Source organism: Notolepis coatsorum (genome assembly GCF_963971535.1).
Source record: "Notolepis coatsorum genome assembly, chromosome: 8".
Lineage (NCBI taxonomy): Eukaryota > Metazoa > Chordata > Actinopteri > Aulopiformes > Paralepididae > Notolepis > Notolepis coatsorum.
In genome coordinates this window covers 66,810,388-66,837,171 of record NC_140172.1, presented here as the reverse complement: position 1 = coordinate 66,837,171, position 26,784 = coordinate 66,810,388, and the positions used below count along the sequence as shown (strand labels likewise).

Genomic DNA, 26,784 nt, shown 5'->3' with positions numbered 1-26,784 from the left:
GCTAACAGGGGAGCTAAAGAGGCTAACAGGGGAGCTAACAGGGGAGCTAAAGAGGCTAACAGGGGAGCTAACAGGTGAGCTAACAGCCGCAGCTAAAGAGGCTAACAGGGGAGCTAACAGGGGAGCTAAAGAGGCTAACAGGAGAGCTAACAGGGGAGCTAACAGCCGCAGCTAAAGAGGCTAACAGGGGAGCTAACAGGGGAGCTAAAGAGGCTAACAGGAGAGCTAACAGGGGAGCTAACAGCCGCAGCTAAAGATGCTAACAGGGGAGCTAACAGGGGAGCTAAAGAGGCTAACAGGAGAGCTAACAGGGGAGCTAAAGAGGCTAACAGGGGAGCTAACAGTAAATGTCCTAACCCAACCCCCTCCAATGTACAGTAAATTACCAAACATGGTTTTGTCAATATTCCGGGATGGAGTGTGCTGGTGGAGGAGATCAGACAGGTATCGGGGGGGGAGGGCATGGAGGGACTTGTAGGTGAGGAGCAGGAGTTTAAAAGAGATCGGGAACTTGACTGGGAGCCAGTGGAGGTGGATGAGGGTGGGGGTGATGTGCTGCCAGCTAGGGCTTGGTGTGAGTGAGAACCCTGGCAGCTGAGTTCTGTACATACTGGAGCCTGTCCAGGGCTTTGCTGGGTACCCCGAACAGGACTCCGTTGCAGTAGTCCAACCGGGAGGTGATAAATGAGTGGATCAGGGTCTCAGCCACAGAATCTGAGAGTGAGGTGGTACACTGAGGTGGTACACTGGTTTTTGAGGTGGTACACTGTAAAAAATAAATGTTTTTTCACAGGAAATTCACTGTATTATTTTACAGATTACTTTTGTTTTTCTACTTTAAGAGTAAAAGCCATACAAATTATTTAAGGGGACCGCAAGGATGTTCTGGTGGTGTCCGACCGATTATGGTGGGCCGGTCTGGGCCAAAAATGCCAGGGCCGATTTTTGGTCCCAGTCCAGCCCTGGTTGGAGCGTGCGGCTGTGTGATGTCCTGCACTCAGCTGACTTATCACTGGGCCTGCACTCAGCTGACTTATCACTGGGGGCAAATGGTGTGTTACAGAAATATAGCCTATAATGTAATGTCATTCTAAACAATAATAATAAACAATTTAACATAAATATCTATTAGGCTATTCTAGACCAGATTTATGCCAATTCATGTATACACTTTATGCTACAATAAAGATTATATTTTAGGCTATTCAAATAATGTAATTATCAAAAAGTCACCCTATAATTCAGTGTGGCAGCTCCCACCCTCTGGAACTCCCTCCTCGCTGAACTCCGCAACGCCCCAACTCTGGACTCATTCAAAAAACTGCTCAAAACCCACCGAAATGTCATGTTCATATGCAAATGTACAAATCCAAAACTGCATAGTGCACTTTAAAGATAATTAGATTAGTATCTTTGTGAGGTTACTGATTTATTATTTACATTGAAAAGATACAGAGATAATTTGTTAAAGATGTATTAATTCGAACATTATTTCATATTATTTTACTTGAAAAGAGAGCTATTATTATTATTATTATTATTATTATTATTATTATTATTATTATTATTATTATTATTATTATTATTATTATTATTATTATTAGTATTATTTTAAGTTATTCTTGTGCCATTGAGATTTGTCAGAGAGATTGTAGGCATAAAGCAAGTTGATTGAGTAACTGTTATATAAAATAATATAAATAATAATTGTCATTTGGCAACACTGACTAACAGCTGCGTTGCATTGTGGGGGGGGGGATCCCCACAATGCATTGTGGTTTTTGAAATTTTGAATTGACGCGCGTCGCGCGCGGCACAGTCAGACCAGACCAGTATGACACGGTTGCATTTCTTCTCATCTCAGGTAATTTATGCAGATATTTTTGATTATTTATAAGTAATACCGCTAATATAAATGAGTGCTGTTTAGTCTGTGTTTCAGTGAGTGTAGCGCAAGCTCACGTTAGCTACTAGCTCTACATACACTGAGTGTAGCGCGAGCTCTCGTTAGCTATATAGGCTACATACACTGAGTGTAGCGCGAGCTCACGTTAGCTATATAGGCTACATACACTGAGTGTAGCGCGAGCTCACGTTAGCTACTATAGGCTACATACACTGAGTGTAGCGCGAGCTCACGTTAGCTATATAGGCTACATACACTGAGTGTAGCGCGAGCTCACGTTAGCTATATAGGCTACATACACTGCTACAGGCAGAGCCTCACGTTGTCACCAACTGTTCTCATCTCAGGTAATTGTGCAACACATATATAGGCTACCACTGCTACAGGCAGAGCCTCACGTTGTCACCAACTGTTCTCATCTCGGGTAATTGTGCAACACATATATTTTATTATTTATAAGTAATGCGTGCTGCTGATATAAATGCTGTTTAGTCTGTGTTTCAGTGACTAGTCTACTGTAACGTTATTTGCTCGATATTATGAAACTGGCGGGATCTGTAAACTACAAGCACTACTGCTAGCAGGCCTAGACTGTAGAATACTGACGTTAGCTAACCAATGCATATCACGCAGATCTTTCATGGTTTAATTGAATTATAAAATATATAATTTCATTGTTAATGTAGCAAATACTGTTACAGTGCTGTCTCTCAACAACGACATGAAAGCAGAAGACAGCTCAATAACAACTACCGGTATACTTCAAGTGGTCGTGGTTTTTATTGTGTGTGTGACTGTGTATATATAATATATACTTTTTAATCTGGGACATCATTTTCAAAGAGTCATCCTGTAATGCCTTCTCTCTCTCTCTCCCAAGACGGTCAAGATCTACCAAGTCTTCAAGATCTTCAAGTGGTCATGCTTGTAAGTGATGTATAAAATGTTTTATTGTGTGTGTGACTGTGTATATATATACTTTTCAATCTGGGACTTTCATTTCAACAGCTGGAAAGGGTCATCCTGTGTTGATGGATGCTACAGTATATTGTATGTAGATGTGCATGACATGGACTAAATTAGAGGTCCTAGATATGCAAAATAATATTGAGAATCACTGGCCTTAGACTATCTACTAACGTATTCTCGCTCTCTCTAGGTTCATGGCCACTAATGACTTCAGACCTTCAGAAGGACAGTATGCTGGATGAGGAAGGTCTTGGCCATGCTGCGATGGCTCCTAGAAGACAAGAACGGAAAAATGCTGGACCTGGCTGTCAAATGGTTTGTAATGCTACAGTATATTGTATGTAGATGTGCATGACATGGACTAAATTAGAGGTCCTAGATATGCAAAATAATATTGAGAATCACTGGCCTTAGACTATACTAACGTATTCTCGCTCTCTCTCTTTAGGTTCATGGCCACTAATGACTTCAGAGCTTCAGAAGGACAGTATGCGTGTAGCTTATTGCCAGCGGAAGAGTGCAAGAATGCTTCCGCATTCGTCACCGCACGCCAGTACGGTAATGCGCCTTTCCTTTCGCCCCGCTCAGACAAATGCATGTAGTACATTGCAACACAACGCAGCATTTCCGCGTACATTGCAGTTTGAAAGTGATATCAGAAGAAACTACTCAACCTCGGCTGTCTTTAACTAGCAGGACGCTAGTGGGCTAGTCGCTAAAATATATATCGTTTTATATATAATTGTACCAACACAGATATTAGGCAGTACACACATTGTCCTGCAATACATACAGTGAATGCACAGCTACATTCGCCATATATTTCTATCGCTGCTGCGGTCTACAGTGAAATGCAATATTATTATTATTATTGTAAAGATTATCATTACAATCGCAGCCTGGAGAGGCAATGTTACAAGTGTACGAGGGTTGTGTGCAAAGAGCATAGCCTCTCAATTTGCACAACGTGCACAAAATAATAATTGTAATGATCTTTACAATAATAATAATATTGCATTTCACTGTAGACCGCAGCAGCGATAGAAATATATGGCGAATGTAGCTGTGCATTCACTGTACATGTATTGCAGGACAATGTGTGTACTGCCTAATATCTGTGTTGGTACAATTATATATTTTAGCGACTAGCCCACTAGCGTCCTGCTAGTTAAAGACAGCCGCGGAAATGCTGCGTTGTGTTGCAATGTACTACATGCATTTGTCTGAGCGGGGCGAAAGGAAAGGCGCATTACCGTACTGGCGTGCGGTGACGAATGCGGAAGCATTCTTGCACTCTTCCGCTGGCAATAAGTTACACACGGACAGTATGCTGGATGAGGAAGGTCTTGGCCATGCTGCGATGGCTCCTAGAGGACAAGAACGGAGGTGCAGGACCTGGCTGTCAAATGGTTTGTAATGCTACAGTATAAATTATTGTATTACATCACACTCACCATCAATGACTCCACCATCACCCCCTCCCCCCTAGTCCGCAACCTCTGTGTCATCCTCGACCCCACCCTCTCATTTGACCCCATGTCCGCTCCATTGTCAAAACTTCATATTTTCACCTCCGCAACATTGCCAAAATCCGTCACTGCCTCTACCCCCTGCTGCTGAATCCCTCATACACGCCTTCATCTTTTCCCTCCTGGACTACTGTAACTCCCTCCTCACTGGCATCACCTCCCGCTCCCTCCATAAACTGCAGATGGTCCAAAACTCAGTTGCCCGCCTCCTCACTAACACCCGGTCCCGCGAACACATCACTCCTGTCCTCCACTCCCTCCACTGGCTCCCGATCAAGGAACGCATTAACTTCAAAACACTACTCCTCACCTTCAAAGCCATCCATAGCCTGGCCTCACCCTGGTCTTAAACTTTTTACACCAAGAGAACGGTGGGGAGAGAATATATACATATGATGGGGAGAGAATATATACATACAGTGGGGAGGAGACTGTACATTAGGAGGGGGTGGTTGGGAGAGAAATATACATATAATAGACAGTCTCCTCCCCACCGTATGTATATATTCTCTCCCCACCATATGTATATTTCTCTCCCACCCACCCACCCCCTCCTAATGTACAGTCTCCTCCCCACCGTATGTATATATTCTCTCCCCACCATATGTATATATTCTCTCCCCACCATATGTATATTTCTCTCCCACCCCCTCCTAATGTACAGTCTTCTCCCCACCGTATGTATATATTCTCTCCCCACCATATGTATTTTCTCTCCCACCCACCCACCCCCCCAGGGCTGTACGCTGCGATGATCTCATCGCAAATTGCCCCTTTAATTGGCCGTTGCGATTGGTAAATAATATTTGGGGGCGGGCTTGCGAGTAGGGATTTCAAGCCTTGCATTCGCATTTCACTCCTAAATGATCCAATGCGTGTGATGACGCTGAGCACTCAGGTATGATCAGCGGGGAAAATCAACTGAGCACTCACTCTGATAGACTGGCTGACTGTCTGATTTAGCTATGAAGAAAAGTAAAGTTAGTAGTAGGGATGGGAATCGATGGTTCCTAACTGGGTTTTGGCCATATGCTCCCGAAATTCTCCCGCTGTTTGGCTGCTTCTATGTGCAGTGAAAACTACTCGAAATGATGTCATTGATTTAGTTCAGGGTTAGCCGCGGAGCTAACGCTAGCTAACGTGAGCTAATCAAGCTCACAGAGAGAGATAAACAGCTGACAGCAGGTAGTACAGGTACAAATACAATAAAACAAGGGGTGGGGGCTGTTGTGTAAACCTTGTGTCGCGTCAATCTGGTCCACACGTTACTCGTTCATATCTCAGCCTGTGCTGAGATATGCCCATTCCGCGGTCTGTTAATAAAGTTTTCAATCAGACAGATGTATGGAAAGGCTTTTATTATAACATTCGTTGAGGTAAAATCATTATGCCTCATTTAGTCATCCTGCAGAGCACTGGTCTCCTACTCGACGGCCGCGGGGAGCTAACGTTAGTAGCTTTGTTGATGTTCAGCACACGGGGCATTCAGGAAGTCAAAAACGAATGCGCTTGCCGATTGGTGCTAAGAACAGCAGGGCGGGTGCAAGCGTTGTGACGTAATTGGCAGACTCTACTGTCAATCAAAATTATTCTGTTTTCCGTCAGAATGAATGAATGAGAACTTTATTAACAGATTGCATAATGGGTACAATACAGTACAGGAGGATGAAGACCAGAGAAAGACTTTCGGCTTTTTTACATAAGGGTCCTCCATTTTCAATTCATCAAAACATTTAGAGACATACAAATATACAGTAGTTTCATAAAAATGCTAAAATGCTATTGATTGATTGATTTAAAACTTTATTAACATATTGCAGAATGGGTACAGTACAGCTCAATACACACAATTGTTAAGGGGATGCAGACCAGAGAAAGACTTTTGTCTTGTTTACATCAGGGTCCCCCATTTTCAATTCATCATATTTCATATCTAAATCATATAATATCTCATTGCTAAATATATGCAATATATAATCTAATACTCCAATAATCTAAATCTAATATATAATATAAAAATGCTAAATGCATGGGTATTTTATTTTGTCTTTAATGTTGGCTTGCAAACTCATACTGTCTTGGTAAGCCTCATAATGAATTGTTTGGGGTAAAAAAGAAAAACATTGTGATGTGTATCGTGTATCGCCGAAAGGTCCGAAAATATCGTGATATCATATTTAGGCCATATCGCCCAGCCCTAGTTGGTTCATTATAAAAGATACAAACCTGACAACAAAAGCACTTAAATGTTAAATAAAAGGACCACAGTAATGAGGCAGGAGGAACATATTTTTTTGCACTATAATGGTAAAATTGTTATTTAAAAATGTGCCCCTAAAACATATTTTTTGCCCCTAAATTTCTAATTTAGGGGCAAGTGTGCCCCTAGTGAAAAAGCTTAGCGTACAGCCCTGCCCCTCCTAATGTACAGTCTCCTCCCCACCGTATGTATATATTCTCTCCCCACCATATGTATATATACTCTCCCCACCATATGTATATTTCTCTCCCACCCCCTCGTAATGTACAGTCTCCTCCCCACCGTATGTATATATTCTCTCCCACCCCCTCCTAATGTACAGTCTCCTCCCCACCGTATGTATATATTCTCTCCCCACCATATGTATATTTCTCTCCCACCCCCTCCTAATATACAGTCTCCTCCCCACCTTATGTATATATTCTCTCCCCACCATATGTATATTTCTCTCCCACCCACCCCCTCCTAATGTACAGTCTCCTCCCCACCGTATGTATATATTTTCTCCCACCCCCTCCTAATGTACAGTCTCCTCCCCACCGTATGTATATATTCTCTCCCCACCGTATGTATATTTCTCTCCCACCCACCCCCTCCTAATGTACAGTCTCCTCCCCACCGTATGTATATTCTCTCCCCAACGTATGTATATATACCGCCATCTTTCTCCCGGGTTGGTGTGATCACATGACTGACAAAGCCGTGCAGTGATAGGCCAGAAGTCAATTCGATTGCATCCAGGCTCGATTGCTTATCCTGTCTGGGTAGCCCGGATGATGGTTTTTTACATCGAATTTTATACACCGCAATTATGCATCGAATTTTTTACATTGAATTTTATTATACATTCAAATTTTTTACATTGAATTTTTATTTCACATAGGTAAATTCGGAGCAAAAAAATTCAGATACATGATTTTCAAAGTAATTATTTTCAATGCTATAAATTCGGTGTCTGAAAAAATTCAGATACATTTTTCAAAGTAATTATTTTCAATGCTATAAATTTGGTGTCTGAAAAAATTCAGATACATGTTTTCAAAGTAATTATTTTCAATGCTATAAATTCGGTGTCTGAAAAAATTCAGATACATGTTTTCAAAGTAATTATTTTCAATGCTATAAATTCGGTGTCTGATCAAATTCAAAAATCAGATACATGTTTTCAAAGTAATTATTTTCAATGCTATAAATTTGGTGTCTGAAAAAATTCATATACATGTTTTCAAAGTAATTATTTTCAATGCTATAAATTCAATTCAGATACATGTTTTCAAAGTAATTATTTTCAATGCTATAAATTCGGTGTCTGATCAAATTCAAATACTTCTGTCACTCATTTGCTTCCATACTGTGGCTCTTGTTGTATTTTGTTATCTTGCTTTCCTTCTCTCTCTTCTCTCTCTCTCTCTTCTCTCTCTCTATCTCATCCTCTTCTCTTCTGTCGTTGAATTTGTGGTTCGTTCTTTTTATTTGCCTTTTTCACTTTTCGTGTAGGGCAGTGAGTGGAAGTCCCGTCCCCTCCACGTCGGGGACCAGCACGCCTCGCCGGGGCCGGCGACAGCTCCCCCAGACCCCCGCCACGCTACGCCCCCATGTCACCTATTCCCCCGTGGTCCGTAAGGCTATGCCCACGCCTCCCGGGGTGCCCCAGGGGCGCCTCCCGGCCCGGCCCCCTGGCGCTTTTCTCCGGAGCCCCCCCCCAGGGCCAGGGGCCTCCCCGTGCCGGCCCCCCGCCACCCCACCATGGCTCACCTCGTCAGGGTCGCCACCCGCCACCTCGCTGGGGTGACGCGGGAGGAGGGGGGTCTCCATGGAGGGCGACGGTTGCTTCTACAACCAGGACTACGAGCCACGCCACGAGCCGCCCGCCTATGAGCAGAGCCCCGCATAACATTGGGGTCTTGTGCTTGGCACTCCGAGCATGGCACTAACACTGTCACGGTTAGGGGTTTGATTCCTGCTGGGGCCACCCGTTGTGAATGATGTATACAGTCATTCCAAAGCACTTTATGTCCTAGTAATAGAGCTGTGCTATAGAGATGCTGTCATTCATTCATAACCAAACCAAAAGACATTTATAAACAACGTCTTACTAAATGCAGGCTTTCATTTACAACTGAACGGCCATATCACTCGTTTTTGTATTAATTCTCCTAAAAAAATTTGCTAAGCTAGACTAACATGAAAGTTTAAGTGAAAGTACACACTTGAGTAAAAGTCAAAGTTTCTACTTTTAAATGTACTTAAGTAGTAAACAGTGAACTTTTTTTCTGACTGTCTATATTCTTCTGATAGCAGGTGTTTAATCAAAGATCCCCTGTGGGAGAAGCTGTTGCAGGGGAACAATGGGTTCATTTCATTGGAGGCTTTGTCGTTGGGTTCCGAGAGGAGGATGTGATATTTTTTTGTTAATAAATGTTTAAATATCTATTCAAGTTGTCATTTTTAACTGGAAAAAGTAGCATGTATGGGGGTAATTGTTACTTTACTTGATATTTGAGCTTCACTGCAGAATGGTGTATATTGTGTACAATGTGCACATACACTGAGAATATATTTCAGTGAGGTAGGAGACAGCATGTAAACTTCTGAATTGTTCAATGAGGGACATGCCAATACTCCATTGGTAAAGGGAAGGGTCCTTAAATATGTGGCATTGTATTACTAATCAACCATTTCCTACTGCATTTCCGGTAATGTATGATCATAGGCAGATAGTGGAGTAGCTCTGGCAGAATACTGGGTACACAGTAAATTCCGCAAAGTAAATTTGACTCAAACTGAGTACATTTCACTCAAACTGAGTAAAATTTCTTTACTCAGTTTGAATCAAATGTACTCAGTTTGAGTCAAATGTACTCTGCGGAATTTACTGTGTAGTACCATTGCATTGGCAGTGTCGGCTAGGCTTCGGGCAACCAGACCTGGCCCAGTGTGTTTGGGCCGCATCTGGGCTGCTTTAGGCAACCGGACGTTCACCGCTTCCGGCAACCCCGGACATGGCCCAGTGTACTCGGGCCGGAATCGGCCAGTCAGTCATTGCCGCCTACTGGGCCGATTCCGCCAATTCCGGACGTTCACCGCTTCCGGCAACCCCGGACCTGGCCCAGTGTACTCGGGCCGGAATCGGCCAGTCAGTCATTGCCGCCTACTTGGCCGACTCTGGCAACCGGACTTGGGCCGACTAATTTCTTCCGGCCTGCCGGATACAGGCCATTAATGGGCCGGAACTTTTTGGCCACCTGGGATGGTTTAGATTTTTCTGCGTCATCGTCTGCTATAGCAGCAGGTCAAGGCAAAATCCAGAGTGGCGTTCGGATAATCGGCAAATCCATCAAGGAAACATTTCTGGAAAGTTATACTACAAATATGTTGAGAATGGCCCATAAAATCATAGAAGATCCCTCACATATATTAGACACATAATATGAGCTGCTACCCTCACATAATAGGCACGTCAGATCCCCCAAGTAGAAACTGAAAAGATTCAAAAACTAATTTACCTGTGGTATAATTTCAAGTGTGTACTTTAGGATTCAAGTGAACAAACTGACACCATATGTGAATTACATGTATGTCCGTTTGGTATTAGATATGTTGTTTTTGTGAATTCACAGGTGTGCACAGAGAGTGCTCGGTTAGACAATGTGTAACACTGTGTGATTGTAATCAATCTCCCTCACATGTCATAATTTCCTATAGAACACCTAGGGTGCTGACTTTTCACTAAATAACTGTGATAAATATTAGTTTGCTGGTTAATTTATTAGTAGAAGGCTTTCTGCCTTCTTTTGGCCAGGTGTCGCCACCTTGAGAAAGAGATCCTTCAACCTCAATGCAATTATACCTGGTTAAATAAGGGTTAAAAAACATTATTAAAAAAATATATATTACAGTAATATATTATTTCAAACACTTAGTAATTATGTGTCCAATAAGTGTTTGTAGACTAAACACATAAAGGAAGGAGTATTGTGAAATCAGAACAACTAATTCCTGTATGTTGTGTAGAAGCACTATTAACAGAGACTTTTATCTTCTCACCATCTTTGTTATTAACTCATTCAGCGCCAGTCACGAGAAAAGTCGGGTTAACTCGCCAACCGTTCAGCGCCAATCACGAGAAAAGTCGGGTTTTAATTGTTATTTCTTTTATTAGCTATATCCATAAATTTTTCATCCATCCAGCCTGATGTTATCATTGGGAATGGGTCTGAGCTCGCAAAAGGGCAAATACCGCCGCCTACGCCTTCCAGACGGTATTGCACTCCATTAGAAATGGTGTAGTTTCCTTTCTGGGCCGATCTGAGCCGTGCAGGCTGGGTTTAAATACTCCGGCAGAACTAGCGTTTACAACTATACATCTGCGATGCTGCCCCCCCCCCCCCCCCCTTCATATGCAATGCTTCCTTTCTTTCTACGGCGATCGAAGCTGTCTGTGTGTATGTGCTTTTTACCGTTGGCTGCGGTGGGGCGGAGGGCGAGCGTCCCGCTATGAGGGCCATTTCATGTATGCACGAGGAGACATAATAATGATAATCTAGCGTTGATTTCAGCAAGATTCGATAATCAGGTGAAAAATTACAACGTGATAAGTGTATTCCACAAAAACGCTATTATCGCGTCTTTTCCTGGGATTACTAAGAATCACCAAAACTATACTCATATTCAAAACGGTATAAAATGGAAATGTAGATGTTTTGTGCATGTTGACTGGAAGCAACTCACTAACAATCGACATGTATTAGACCCATAGCTATAATATAAGATATATTTTAAGCACTCGCAAATTTCACAGTCTCCCCATTGATTAAAGCAATGGCATTCTAGCGCCCCCTGGCGCCCGACCCCTGGCGCTGATTGAGTTAATATTAACATTGTGAATTTTTTTTTCGTTTTTATTTTTTTCGTTTCTTTAGGAATTACATAGGTGATTATACATGCAGATTTTTAAATGACGACATTACCCATCTTCCAGATCTTGGTCATATATGGTCATGGTAATTATCATAATCAAAATAGATTTTGAGATAGTACCTCAGACGAAAAATCATATGGTAGTGAATTATGGTAAGTTAGTGTAGTGTTCACTCATAGTTAAAGACAGTAGAGGTTGAGTACTTTATTATCTAAAGATGGTAAATTAGAGTGTTGTGTTGATTCATAGTTAAAGACAATAGATGTTGAGTACTTTATTATCTAAAGATGGTAAATTAGAGTGTTGTGTTGATTCATAGTTAAGGACAGTAGAGGTTGAGTACTTTATTATCTAAAGATGATAAATTAGAGTGTTGTGTTGATTCTTAAAGACAATAGAGGTTGAGTACTTTAGTATCTAAAGATGGGAAGTTAGAGTGTTGTGTTCACTCATAGTTAAATACAGTAGAAGTTGAGTACTTTATCATCTAAAGATGGTAAGTTAGAGTGTTGTGTTCACTCATAGTTAAAGACAGTAGAGGTTGAGTACTTTATCATCTAAAGATGGTAAGTTAGAGTGTTGTGTTAACTCATAGTTAAAAACAGTAGATGTTGAGTAGTTTCTTGTGATATATAACAATTCACACTCCAAGTGATTTAGATTAACTTCACAGCTGAAAATAGTACATTGGCTGTCCAAAAAACTTCAAAATGGATGTACTGTATATGGTTCTTCAGTACGCTTTGTAGTTTGTAGTACTATATAAATTTGATACCATTTAACACAATATTAATTAACACAAAGGGGGCTACAGTGGCTCAGGAGGTAGAGCAGGTTCCCGTTTCGATTCCCGCCCCTCCCGGGCAGCATGTCGAAGTGTACTTGAGCAAGACACTTAACCCCTAACTGCTCCCGATGAGCAGGTTGGCACCTTGCATGGTCGCCTCCGCCTTCGGGGTGTGAATGTGAGAGTGAATGGGTGAATATGAGGAACAAAATTGTAAAGCCCTTTGGGTAAAAGCGTGATATAAATGCACCATTTACCACATTATTACTCAGAGTTGGTAACATGAAATATGCCAACTAGAAAGTCTATACTGTCATCAAATGATATTTCATTTGGATTTGAGAAAACAGAATGTTCTGCAAAATTAGATTGCTATCATGGTGTGGTAAAGTTAACCTTCTTCACGTTCTATTTGGAAATGTAATTATTATTCCAAGAGTAATACAGAATATGTTCCAAATAAAAAACCCAAGCAATCTTAACCTTTTCTCCCCAATCATGAATGCATAGTAAATCTACCAACTCTGTTATTAATCTATTATCAAAGATGAGTCTTTCACACCTCCTCAGAGCTTCCAAATTATTAGGACGGTGAATAAGATATGATAATGATGACCGACGTTAACACTTTGATTGCCTAAGGTTAAATTCATGATATACCATCCGTTGCCAGCTCTATTTAACATGGAGAAGTTCCCCTTCTTTGCAGGGCTATAACTTTTTAAATTCTATTGCTAGATTGCCATTATTAGGGCCCATTCAAGGTCCTATATGTATTGTTCATGGTGTAGCAACGTTAAACTTTTTCATTCACATATTCATACTAAAATATGGTCTAAAGTATAAGTATGTTTTCATCTCTTTCTGCAGCTTTCTCCAGAACGTGATTTATAGCCCCAAATGCATTATATTGATGATGAAATACAGTTTGGTAGGAATCTGTGCGAGATCAAAAATTTCAATTGGACGTACTTCTAGAAGTTTCTACGTATCATCTGATGATGACCGGATGGGCGGGGGATCGTTTATAATTCTGTGGGCAGCGTTAGATGATTCATCCAGAGTGGGTCATATGTTCATCAGAGCAGTTAGTAAAGAACACGTTAGAATATAACGCTGAATCTTACCGTGGCTTCCTCGCGCCGCTGGCAGATGAGCGTGGAACAGATTTTTTTCTATTATGGGATGTAGAAATGCCCAATCTATTTCCAGGTTGTATAATAGTATATACGTCCAAATCATGTTGTTTTTTCGAGTTATTTCCACTGATCGATGTTCACTGTGTGAAGACGGAGTCTCTCTAGCATTAGCGAGTGCCCGGACCCCATATGGAGTGAGTCCTACCGGGTTAAAGGGTGACATTCGGTTTCGATCTGCCGATCGGCCACCAGATGGCGCTCTTGAACCGCTAGAGGATTGAGAGGGGATCAGAACTGTGTGTCAAGGGCTCCGGATGGAAAATATGATTCCGATCACAGATTTTTGAAATATTGATATCAAAGACGAGTTCCGGCGTCCGCGGCAACTTGAGCATGGCGGGGAATGACGAGTTCCGGCGTTTTCGGCAGTTAAAGTGTTAAATGATTCATGTAGTATGGGTGATATATTGATCAGAGCAGTTTGTATCGAAAATGGTAAAGAAAAACGCTGAAACTCACCCCAGTCTCCTCGTAGCGTTGGGTGATTGGGAGAGTGGAGCAAAAAAGATCGCTATTATGGGATGTTGATCGATGCAATCCATTGCCGGGTTGTATATTACTAATACACGTCCAAATAATGTTGATTATTGAGTTAAAGATCCATATCCACGGTGTCTGTATTGAGCCCCGGGACGATCACCGAGTGGCCGGACGAAAATAGGGGACGGACCAAGCACTTCCGGCCACTTCCGGTTTGGCAACTCGTCGATCGGCCACGAGGTGGCGGTATTGAAGCGTTGCAGAGTTGAGCGGAGTCCTACAGCACCAGCCAAGACTCCGTGGGTGAAATGTGAATACCATGACGAAAATATGAAATATTGATCTCAAAGATGCCTTACGGCGCCATTGGCAGATTACGCATGGCGGAGAATGACGTGTTAACAAGTCATTGGCGAGCAATGGGTTAATTAGAGTCCTTAATATATATAGTGTTATGATACAAGCGTCACAATTTCCTTGATACAAAATCCTTAACAATCAAAATAATAAATAATTTCCTGTGGTAATAATACATAGTTTTTCCTGTCCTACTAGAAGTTATTGTCACAATATTAGCTGTGAGATGCAGGTGCAACGCAGGTCTACGCTGAGTGGAAGGGAAAGCCTCTCTCTTTAGTTACACCCAGAATAGGTGTGCTTTTTCACAGCATTACACATCACATTTCACTTGCCCCTCCTAAATCCCCCCCACCCCCCCCCCCCCCCCCCCCCCCCCCCGTCCATTAGTGCCGGCTAAATTACCAGCATTTATGCTACTTTAACTCTCCCCCACGTCAGCTTTGTGCTCCTCTGTACAATTTCCCACATTAACAGAATTGCACTGCAGTTCATTCGGGGGGCCTGATTCTCAGACAGATCCCCTGTTGCGATGATGCTGTAATTGAAGAGAGCTGGCTAGGATGTGTTATAAGGGGGGGAATCAAGTACTTGGTCTGGGGAGTGGGAGACCATTACTACTGTAGTTTCCTCCTTGAATATGTCTCTCTCTCTGGAATATACTGTGTGTATATACTGTACATACATACATATATATATATATATATATATATATATATATATATATATATATATATATATATATATATATATATATATATATATATATATATATATATATATATACTGTATATAGAGAGAGACTTTGTTTGGTGTGGTGTGAGTTAGGTGAAATTGAGAACGAGGTTAACTTTTTTTTTTTACTGTCCTGTTTACAAGGACATAAGGGAAGTACTTTTTAGTAGGATGTCCTCCATTCATGTTTTTTTTAGTAGGATGATTATCAACAACTTGAGTTGTGCTTCAGGAAAGGAACTTTTTTCGAGCAGATTTTATTTGTCAAGCTTGGGAGAGAAGACAGAATACTTTGTTGACCGAGCTGTAATCTGTATTTATGTAATCCGTATTTAGGTAATGAAATTATGTAATGTGTAATGTAATAATGAAACACTGCATCAGTATACTGTATGAGGGTTGGGCACTTTGTGTGCATGACACGTAAATAAAAGAATCCAAAATCAATAATGCATGCTTTGGTAATACAGTGTGAGTTTGTGAATGTGAATACTGTACACATTATTCATTCAATCTTTAGGAGGATCTGATCTGATCTGTACAGAGCAGCTATGGCTGCTATGAGAAAAAAAAAATATATATAGAGAGAGAGAGCATTTATAGAGCATAATACATATTAGATCATTTGTCATATATTAAGATTTGATCAATTAATCATCGTTATACCTGCAAGAGTCATCCCAGCTTCAAAACACTTCTTCAGCCGACATGAAGGGCAGTTCTTCCTTCTTAGCCTGTCGATAGTGCAGTCGTTTCTGCTTGCACAGAGGTACTTCTGTTTGCCTAGAAAAGACACCAACACAAAAAATAAATATGTTAATCCCGCCTGGACCAGGGCACCCAAACAAATCCCAACAAAAAGTGGTAGAAATGAAAGATTTTCCAACTAATGTTCTGTGTATAAAAATATTAGGGAGATAAGATGAGGAATAGAAATACAGGCTGAGAATACAAAATACTTTTTTTCTCAGTTGGTAAACACACACTCCACAAAACATCAACGTTTCAAGTCTTCTTTTGTCAGAATTGACATTTGGGTTGCAATGCAACATCAGTTGGGTCGAATGAAAGGTTGCTTCATGTCAAGTTGCAATGCAACATCAGTTGGGTCGAATGAAAGGCTGCTTCATGTCAGGTTGCAATGCAACATCAGTTGGGTCGAATGAAAGGTTGCTTCATGTCAGGTTGCAATGCAACATCAGTTGGGTCGAATGAAAGGCTGCTTCATGTCAGGTTGTAATGCAACATCAGTTGGGTCGAATGAAAGGCTGCTTCATGTCAGGTTGTAATGCAACATCAGTTGGGTTGGACTCAGGATGGCCCCATGCTGGCATGTACATGGAGTGAGGACAATTACGTGGCATTATCAAACACACCAATTCCTGGATGTTCCAATGTACTGAAAGTGTGCTCCTTTTAAAGATCTTCAGATTTAATTTAATATGAAATATATTTTGGCTGAGTTTCATTTGTAAAATGAACAATCTTTTTGCCTTTTTGTTTGAACGTGATGCACAGTGCATGAGGATAATCGGCCTGGCAAGAAAGCAAGCAAGCAAGAAGGAAAGAAAAAGAAAAAGAATGAAAGAAAAAATTTAAAGAAACAAAGAAAGAAAGAAAAATAAAGAAAAATTAAATAAAGAATGAACAAAGAAAAGAAAAAGAAAGAAAGGGAGGAAGATAAAGAAAGAAAGGGAGGAAGAAATATAGAAGAAAAAAATAAAGAAATAATGAATGAATGAATGAAAGAAAGAAAGAAAGAGAAAGAAAGCAAGCAAGAAATAAAGAAAACGCTGATGACCACAGTAATACCAATCATCACCAATAAACAAAAACATATTGCATTTCATAATTCACATTGATAATTATTTTTGTTTTATTTACAAAGAAAAACGGTTATGGAAATGGGATGAATCAGATACTATTTACTATAATCTTACTTTTTATTATCATTTATATCACCTTATTAACACTTTGATCGCCATGGGTTAAATTCATAATTTACCATCCCTAGCCAGCTCTATTTGTCTATGGAGAAGTTCCCCTTCTTTGCAGGGCTATAACTTTTTTAATTCTATTGCTAAATTGCCATTATTATGGCCCATTCAATGTCCTATATCCATTGTTCAGGGTGTAGCAACGATATACTTTTTCATTCACATATTCAGGGCAGCTCTGGCTGCAATTGTAGCTTACCACCACCGGTATGACTGTGTATGAACGAATAATGGACTCTGTGAAGCGCTCTGGGTGTCATGAAGAGCGCTATATAAATCCAAGCCATTATTATTATTATTATTATTCATACTAAAATATGGTCTAAAGTATAAGTAAGTTTTTATCGTTTTCTGCAGCTTTCTCCAGAACTTGATTTATAGCTCCAAATGCATTATATTGATGATGAAATACAGTTTGATAGCAATCGGCGCGAGATAAAAAATTTCAACTGGACGTGGTTCTAGAAGTTACTACGTATCATCTGATATTGACCGGATGGGCGAGGGGGCGTTTATAATTCCGTGGGCAACGTTATACCATTCGTCTAGTGTGGGTCATATGGTCATCAGAGCAGTTTATATGGAATACGTTAGAAAATAACGCTGGATCTTACCGTATGTTCCTCGCGCCCTTGGACGATCAGCGTGGAGTAGACAGTTTTCGATTATGGGATGTTGATCCTGATGAACCATTTCCAGGTTGTATAATACTATATACGTCCAAATAACGTTGTGTATTGAGTTAGGGCGAGCGATTGATCATCCAGTGTGTTGAGATGGAGTCCGGCTACCGATCGCAAGTGCCCGGATGACATATGGATGAGCACTTCCTGTTTGGCGCGCCCCTCCCTCTTGGCCGATCTGCCGATCGGCCACCAGATGGCGCTCTTGAACCGTTAGACAGTTGAGTGGAGCTCACCAGTACATCTCATGTCTCCGGAGGAGAAATATGATTTCGATCACAGATTTTTGAATTATTGATATCAAAGACGAGTTACGGCGTCTTCGGCAGAATGAGCATGGCTAGGAATGACGTCTAAACACGTCATCGGCGATTAAAGTGTTAATAAAAGAGGGGTGTAAACTCTATTTCCCCAAAATGTTAAAAAATAGGTAAAGTGAGTTTAGGTGAGATTTCATCTCCACCACTACTACCTGGGCATGTGGTGTGAGGTGTGAGCTTCACTAAGACTTACCCTCCGCAGCTCTCTTGAAGAACACCTTGCAGCTACCGCAGGTGAGAGCGCCGTAATGGCAGCCTGTCGCCTCATCGGCACAGATCATGCAGGTTCTTTGTGGCGGAAAGAAGAACTCCATAGGGAACATGTGCTGCCTGTCGCCTTCAAACCTGACAGTCAAACATATCAGGCCTTCAGAAACCATGTTTTAACATGTAGAATGAACTTACAGGAAATTTTTCCAGATATGTAAAAAGAAAACCACATTGACATAGTACATAGTATGTATACTCTGATTTTTTTTTTTGCCGAACCACTGCTGCCTGGGCGCAGTGATTTCATCACCTCAAAACCCCCGGGTATGTATCTGCTTGTCTAACTCCAGGCCAGGGTAGATGGCAAATAAGCTAATTTCCCAAAAAGTTGGCGTGTTGTGTGGGAGAGTGTGGGAAGGAGGTGGCAGGAGGAAGGAGGGGTGCCTAACTACAGCTATTTACACTGAGCGATGAGAGACTGACAGACATAACTACACATCAGCAACTTAAGATGTCAAGGTTCTATGTACTAGAAACAGGGACAAAGCTGAACTGGAGTGCCTTTATTTGTAACTGTTTCACTAGTCAAAATGAACAACACACACCAGCAAGTATTGATACTGTACGTATAAGAAACCTGTAGTCTTTAGGAGACCATTCAGAATAGAGGTTATATATCGTATAGCTTACGCTCTGCGCTGCCTAGTGGAACACATCCTATATCAGTCTAATTACTGAATACATTTCTCCACATGTACATATACACACCCATCCGCCTGGCCCCAACCCCATCCGCTCCTCTACATAAGCAGGGGTGTGGCCATACTAACAACTCCTTCCTTATTTTCACCACCGGCAAGTGTCTGTATACACCACTTGAGTTTAGTGCCAAAATAGTTGGAAAGGAGCTACGTTGAAGAGAAGGAGCTGCGTTGACATTATATCTTTGTTTTCTCTCTCACTATTTTTCGAGGAAATACAGCGATAATGTCTTCGCCACCGGAGTGTCTAGAAGATGATGATCATTCTGACCTCCACCGGAGCTTCGTATTAGGGGCTCGCGTCGCTGAGCAATCCCCGCCGGCATTACCTCCGGCTCTGCAGTTGGACACTTTGCTTGGGAGGCGCTCTGCCGTGTGAGGGCTGGCGGCCTCTCTGGGGCGGGTGATGTTTTTGCAAACGCGGGCGCCAGGTGTGTCAGTTGTGGGGGGAACAACTACACAGCTTACTTCTGTATGACAACTATTAAAGAAACTTGAAACTTGAAGGTCCGGCTCCAGGCTGGTATCCTTTTTCGCTGCCTCTTAGCGGCGTGGAGGGGGTTCTGGTTTGATGCCCACGTTAACATGAGCTCCTCATCGAGAGCTTTGTTTTCCTGGGACCGTGATTCCGAATCTGCGGTTCAATTCCGCGGGTCTCTGGACAAACGGATACCCACTGTCGCCGCGCTGGCCCCGTTTTTTTAAAAGAATGAAAAGTACCCGGTGCGAGGGAGGTGAGCTTGGTGTTTCATTATGAGAATATCTCCATGCTCAAGTCGGCTATAGTCCGCGAGGGACTTGTTGCCGGCACCGCTATGGTAGACACCGTTCTGTAGTGGGACGTGTATTGCCTTCTTTTTCTCTTCTCTCTTCGGATGAGAAGAGGGAAAGACAGCGGCTGTCTGAAGTGTTGGCCTGTATTGCTTTTCTCGCATTGTACAGTTTTTCAGTGGTAGCCGCTTAGTTTGCTTCTTAGCCGGGTTGAGCTAACTGTTAGCCAGTTAGCTGTTTAGCTACGACGTTAGTGGCCGGAGCCTCCCGGCCATAGCTTCTTTTTGCCCCGCCAGCGAGAGGCCTTTCGTCAACGTGGAGACCAGCCTGTGTTGCGGCCTTTCGCCCTGCGTTCATTGGTGCAGGTAAGATGTCCATTGGACATTCCCCACTCTTCCTTCCTTCCCCTCCCGAATGTTTTGTTAATAACGATGTTTTTTTCCAGGCAAAACATAATTTACTTCACTACATTTGGAAATACGACATGTGCTGTGTGTGAATTGTCTTGGTCGCTTGTATAGCTTGGGTAGCGTTGGCCAAAGCTTGTGCTTTTCTCTCTACCTAGAAACAGCGTTGTTTTTTACGTGAGTAAAAATGAACTGGGTTTTTGTTGTATGATGAGAAGTTGTGTGTGTTCATGTAACGTTAGACAACATGGCTGAGTCCACAACTGGCTGGGTTACCTTACAATGCTGTGCATAGTGGCATGTGATTGAGGGATGAGTCCCTCTCTCAGCTTGTGATGACAATAACAAGTGGCACGTTTTTTTCACACATGAGCAGGGCTGTGCCTGTTCAAACAAGGTCTTCGGCTGTGCTGGCGTGCATGATGTAAAGCTTACTCTACACATTGGCATCGTATCAGGGGTAAGGTGGTGAGGGGTGGGTCCCCGGTTTTCCCCTGGGCCCCCACCCCCCTCCCCTCAAACATGATTTTGTTTACAAGATGTGTGTTGTTTCACTATGTTTTGGGGGATACGGTGTAACCCCTCAGCTTCTGCTGGGGTTGTGCTCTTGCTTAGAGAGGCAATTTTTTTCTGAAAATTGTTTGGTCGCTGTCATGTGGACTTAGCAAGGCCTGTGACCAGTACTTAATCAAGAACTTGTGTCTTCTCTTGTCATGAAAAATGGTGTTCCTCTTACAGTAGTGAGAGTAGGGCTGGGCGATATGGCCAAAAATGATATCGCGATAACGATATCGATAACAAACAAAAATAATCGATACAAAAGAAAATCTAATATTAAATTTTTTATTTTTTTTTAACAACAGATGTATGTGTATTTTGCAGCAATTCTTTGTCGTTGCCGCCATATTTAGTGTTACATCCCCTCACACTCCAGTTCTCAGGCTGCAGCTGGTTTGAAAGCTGTAAACCGGCTTCTCTGCTGGCTGTGGCTCCAGGGGAGTTGAACAGTTCTGGCTCTGCTAGTTTCTTTTCTATCTTTTGGCGCTTTTTTGGTGGACAAACCAAAAATGACTGGAGACTAGCTCTGCTAGCACACATAGCATACTGTGTACAGACGGTTTCAAACTGTATTTTAAATTAGAAAGCAAACAAAATAAAAGAGAAAAATAAATCTCAATTTGGTCAGTATTGTCATTTGGACAAGCAAAGCCATTACTTTAAGTTGCAGGCAAGAAAGACTGTCCACTGTCTCTGGTTTTAAAACTGCCCTGTTGCAGGTCATACATTTTATTTTATTTGTTTTAATTCAATATATATATATTTTTTTGATATATATATATTTTTTATATCGATTATTAAAATATATTGCGATAATTATCGTTATCGTTATATCGCCCAGCCCTAAGTGAGAGTGTACTTTTGCCCTTTTTTGTTGTGATGGAGGGTTGTGTGTGTCGTTTTCACGTTTAAGATCCACAACTGCGTTAGGTGTTGGCCTACAGAAGTTACATGTGTAAGCTCTTGTACCAGGGCCCTTGGCCCCTCTCTTGGTCTGTGTTTTTTCTTCCTTTAGGGTAAAGGTGTAAAAATTCAGGTGGCAGGTTCGCACATGAGCCTATGTTACCTTGACAGGTATACATGCGCTTCTTGTAGCACGCTATGACTGGTGTCATGGCTCTGCTTTGTCATTGCATCGTATCAGGGGTGAGGGGTCATGAGGGGGTGAACTGATAAACCCTCCCTCCCCTTTTTTTTGATTGGTCAGGGGGTTGGACCTCCTGTCCTTCGGGCTTCCTGTCACGCTGCCGGGTCAGCGCATCACAGGGTAGGGAGGGGGGGGGGGAGTTCCCTGGTCCCACGCCATATTTGGGCAGGTGGGTCATGGAATTCCCCCCGCCATAGAGTACGTCACTGGGTGCGTTTCTATTGGTTGTGAGACTTCCGTGAGTTCTTTTCAGGCTCCATGTTGTGGACCTCTGTTATTGTCAGGATGAGTTATGTGGTGCGTGAAAACTTCTGCTCTGCGCTCTGTTGCATATGTCTTGAGCTTGGTCACGTAGCTCAATGTTACATATATCTTTTCAATTATTACTCACGTGGGAAGTCTCTCTGGGGGTTCCCTGTCTCCTCTCTTTTATACAGGGCAGGGTTGACAGGGGTGTTTTCCCTCGGACGCGTCATATGGGACCCATATCTGTGTCTTGGCCAGCTTCCTGCCGCTCTCCCAGGCGGCTTGGAGGGAACATTATCTGGGTTCTTGTTAGAATTACCATTGATATGTTTTGGGTCTCAACGTGTACATAGTGCTGGCCCTGGGTGCTTCTGTGTGGAACCACGCATGGGCTTGCGCGCCTTGGTTGCTCACCATTGAAACAGCGTTTTTATGGGGCAACTAGGATGGAGTTTTGTCTCTTCCGAGCGCCAGTGTACTAGGTTAATCTCGATGAATTCTCGTTCATCTCTGGGGGGAGATAACGGAATAGATCAAAGCATTGGCGGAGGGGTCTCACGCTTTTGGGGTGGGCCACCGGGCGCAGTGCTTTATGTTCTGACCGTCTTGGTGGCGCCCTCTGTGATGTTTTGGATCGACACGCGTACCTACCCCCCTCTTAGGACTGGGGATGGTGGCGTGATTAGGACACGGGACTGGTTCTGGTCGCGCCAGACCAGGTCAGTTAACCCGTTGTCCGCCGGGGCGCAGATCTGCTGTTCTGGTACCCAGGGGGGAAAATGCCGGGTTGGCACGGGCGTTGCAGGGTTTGATGTTATGGAGGTGTTCGTGGTTACAGTATGTCACTGCATGTTATCCTTCACTATTGCTTGGTCCATATTGTGTTGTACCTTGCGCTGTGCTAAAGGAGCCTGGTCCTTCTCCATTCTTTTTTCGCCCCTCTCTTCTCCTGCTTGGCGGGGCTGGGAGGGGGCTGTCGAGGTGGTTCTTGTACCCCTCTGGCATCCCTGTGTACGTCCCGGTCTGCCGGGCCCAGGTCCGGTCTCGTTCTCGTCGACCTGTTGGCCTGGGTTAACCCCTTCTTGAGAACTGAAACACTTGTACTGCTGTATAGCCGGTGTATACCCGCAGTTGTGTTTTGGAGTTTTTTCTTGGGGGGGTTATAGGAACAACCGCCTCCTGTTAAACTAAACATAGGGTGGTGGTTGGTTTCCAGGTGTGTTGGTAGCAGAGTCGACTCTCGGGTTAGGCCGGGCTTGACCCCGTCTGCCTGTGAGTGTGCCCCCGCACCCTTCATGACGTCTGCCAATCGTGTCAGCCTTCTCTGCCTCGGCCTCTCTAGAGGGTCGTTTTTTTTGTGGAGGCTGCGACATGGTGCACAGCATACCGAACGCCCCTTCCGCCGGAGTGCTGTTTTCAGCAGACCCCTTAGGCGCCTGTCTAGTCCGCAGTGCTCCAGGCACAGGTCGAGTCATTTTGACCTGTTGCCTGGATTGAGGGATCAACCTCTTTGGGGGTTGTCTCCCCGGTGCGCTGCCTGGTCCCGCTGTGGGGGTGTAGCCTCTTTGAGTGCTTCAGGGCGGCGTGCTGTAGGGGGGAAGGGCCTGCTCTTGGATGGGCCCTGTCCGATACGCTGGCGATGTGGGGGGTGGTGTCACTAGTGACCGCCTGGTGGGGTCTCGATGCTGCAGCGCCGTTGGCCTCACCAGGCCCCCTTTTTCGGGGGGTCCAGTCCCTTCCTGGGGCTGGGTCCTCCTTCGCGCTCCGCTGCTACGGCCTTGCCACAGGGTTGGGTTTTTGACCTTGACCCTGTGATATTAGGGGTTGTAACGGGTTTTTTTTCCTTCCCGTTCGTTCCCTAGTGGCATGTGGGTTTGCGCGCCTGTGTAGTCGTGGGTTCTTCTGTGGGAAGGTAAGTCCCACGGTCTGCTCACCCTGTGCGTTGAGTTGCTAAACCCTCTTCGCACAGTCGGATCCGATTCCCTCCCGTCCTCCACTAGGGGGGTCCGGGGGCTCGGGTCCTCCCCGGTTCTGATGGTTGTGGGGTGCCTCAGCGGGTACATTTGTCGAGCTTCCGCTTTGCTCAGCTCCTGTGTTCCACTAGGCAGCGCAGAGCGTAAGCTATACGATATATAACATACGGTTATCCTATAACCATAGTTATATGAGTAATAGCGGCGCTCTGCGCTGGACTCCCTGAGGACCCTGTGGTCTTCGCCTTCGGTGGTGAAAGACTTGGGAAGGAGCTGTTAGTATGGCCACACCCCTGCTTATGTAGAGGAGCGGATGGGGGTGTGGCCAGGCGGATGGGTGTGTATATGTACATGTGGAGAAATGTATTCAGTAGTTAGACTGATATAGGATGTGTTCCACTAAGCAGCGCAGAGCGCCGCTATTACTCATATAACTATGGTTATAGGATAACCGTATGTTTCTTCTTCAAGCATATCTGTTTTATTATCATTATTTACAAAATGTATCATTTCAAACTGATAATCATTATAATATTCTAAATGTAATTGCAGCAATATTAACTCATTGAACATCAAAAACGAGATATCTCGTTTCTGAGAGCCAACGCTTGAGCGCCAATAATGAGATATCTCGTTTTTAGTTCCTTTTTTTTATTATTATTATCCTAAACACTCGCGCAGGCCTTTGTGAGTGTGCCTGGGACCTGCAATGACGATTGAATCCCGACAGGTGGCAGTATCGCCTACCTTATGAACTGCATGGGCCAGTTTAGTGTGGGGTCGCCCCACGCCGCAGTGAGAGCAACCAAAGCACTAGGGAGTGAGCAGCAGTGAGCAAACTACAGCCATCTAACGTTCGACAATGGCGATCGCCTAGAGCAGGGGTGGCCAACCCGCGGCTCGCAAGCCGCATGCGGCTCTTTGCCCGTCAATGTGTGGCTCTTTCATCAATTAAAAAAAATAAAAATAAAAAATTATAATAATTTTTATTTTATTTTTTATGTCACTCATTCCATAAGGGCCCGCGTCCACTTGGCGCATATTTCTGACCGCACGCATCTGTTTTCAATGTATTCCAATGGGGAGGGAGCGCATGCGGCCGCATGCGGCCGCCTCTAGGAAGTGCGCTGCCGTCGGCTTCTTTTCTCAGCTTTTTTGTGCGGTCGAAAGTTGAAACTTTCTCAACTTTCAGAGCGATGCGCTGGGCTCATTTTCAGACAACCAATCACAGCCATTCATCTACCACTCTGTTTGTAACCTGACACCGGAGCTGCCTGCCTGTCTGGCTGTCTCCCACAGACCATTGAGATTCGCGACAAAACTAATAATAATAACTACACGAATACACTACTAAAAAGCTAATAAAAAGCAAAGGGCGAACTGTGGTGTCAGGCAATAACTATATATATAATTAATATACAATAAAGTTATTCAAATATGCTATAATATGTGCAAAACCGCGGCATGGCTGTAGATTTCTTTCTGTCATCTACATCTACAAGATGCGCTGCATGCCAGCGCTGCCGGCGCACTCCCAGCATGTTTCACGGAGAAATATGCGCTAGGTGGACGCGGGCCCTAAGGACGTAGAATAAACATTTACAAAAAGATTAAATGGTCCATTTGCATGTTCTTGGTATCTGAATCTAGGGACATATATGGATCAGTGTCAGAAATAGTGTGTCTGTTACTAGGCTTGAGTAAATTGTAATGAACCCAAGGAGAATATCAATTATATTTAAAAAAATATATATATATATCTTTGACTGTGAATAACACCATGCTAAAATTTACCAGACCTGAACTGAGCAAATGAATAAAGGGAAGATGATTAATTAATCATCATTAATTAATTAACAGAAGGTTTTGTAGATACAGTACTGAATTCTGCCATCTTTTTTATAATGTAAATTTCTCCACCATTTTTCATCGTATTGCAACACAGTTTTTTGCAAGACGTTCACAGAAAGGTAGAGAAACTAATTGCGTTCTGTTTTATGGCAATAACGTTCAGGTTTGTGGGAGATAATCCCAAAAAATAAGAGAAATAAAAAAGTTTATCCAGAAGTCAGATGATTGACAGGGGCTGGTGTGAGCTGGGTAGGGTAGTTTTTCGAAATTCGAACGCCCTGAGTCTCTTCCTTCAAAAGACTACACTCACTTTTGGCTGTGCCACTTCCTCCTGTCAATATGCGCCGGTTTCCGACTCAATGCCCTGAGATTTCTATAATCTTATATTTCACTAATAACAATTAAAAGCATTGGTAAACAAACGTAATGCTGAAAATATACACTTTTACTGTATATCTCGGGCTTAAGAGGTTAACCCTGTGAGGCCCAAATTAAAAAGACATTCGCAACTTCAGAGGCCAGAGGGTGGGACATATAAACACATTTACTATCAAATAGCATTGCGAGGCTGAACAACAGGACCAATTGACTATACATGTGCTTACATTTTTTTAAATAAACATTTTTTTTTTTTTTCTAAAAGTGATTTTGTAATTTTGCAACCGTGGGTCTCACAGGGTACTTTTAACCCTGTGAGGCCCAAATAAAAAAGACATT

The 26,784-nt window shown here is 43.0% G+C and overlaps 1 protein-coding gene across 1 annotated transcript in view; it reads right to left on the bottom strand.

Moving 5' to 3' along the window:
* The window catches only part of ar (androgen receptor), a 224,294-nt gene that overhangs the window by 169,176 nt on the left and 28,334 nt on the right, over positions 1–26,784 (bottom strand). Inside the window, exons 2-3 of the mRNA XM_084319697.1 lie at positions 18,337–18,488; positions 15,810–15,926 (exon numbers count right to left, since the gene is read on the bottom strand). Coding sequence (XP_084175823.1) covers positions 15,810–15,926; positions 18,337–18,488 — 269 coding nt within the window. The remainder of the gene's footprint in view (positions 1–15,809; positions 15,927–18,336; positions 18,489–26,784) is intronic.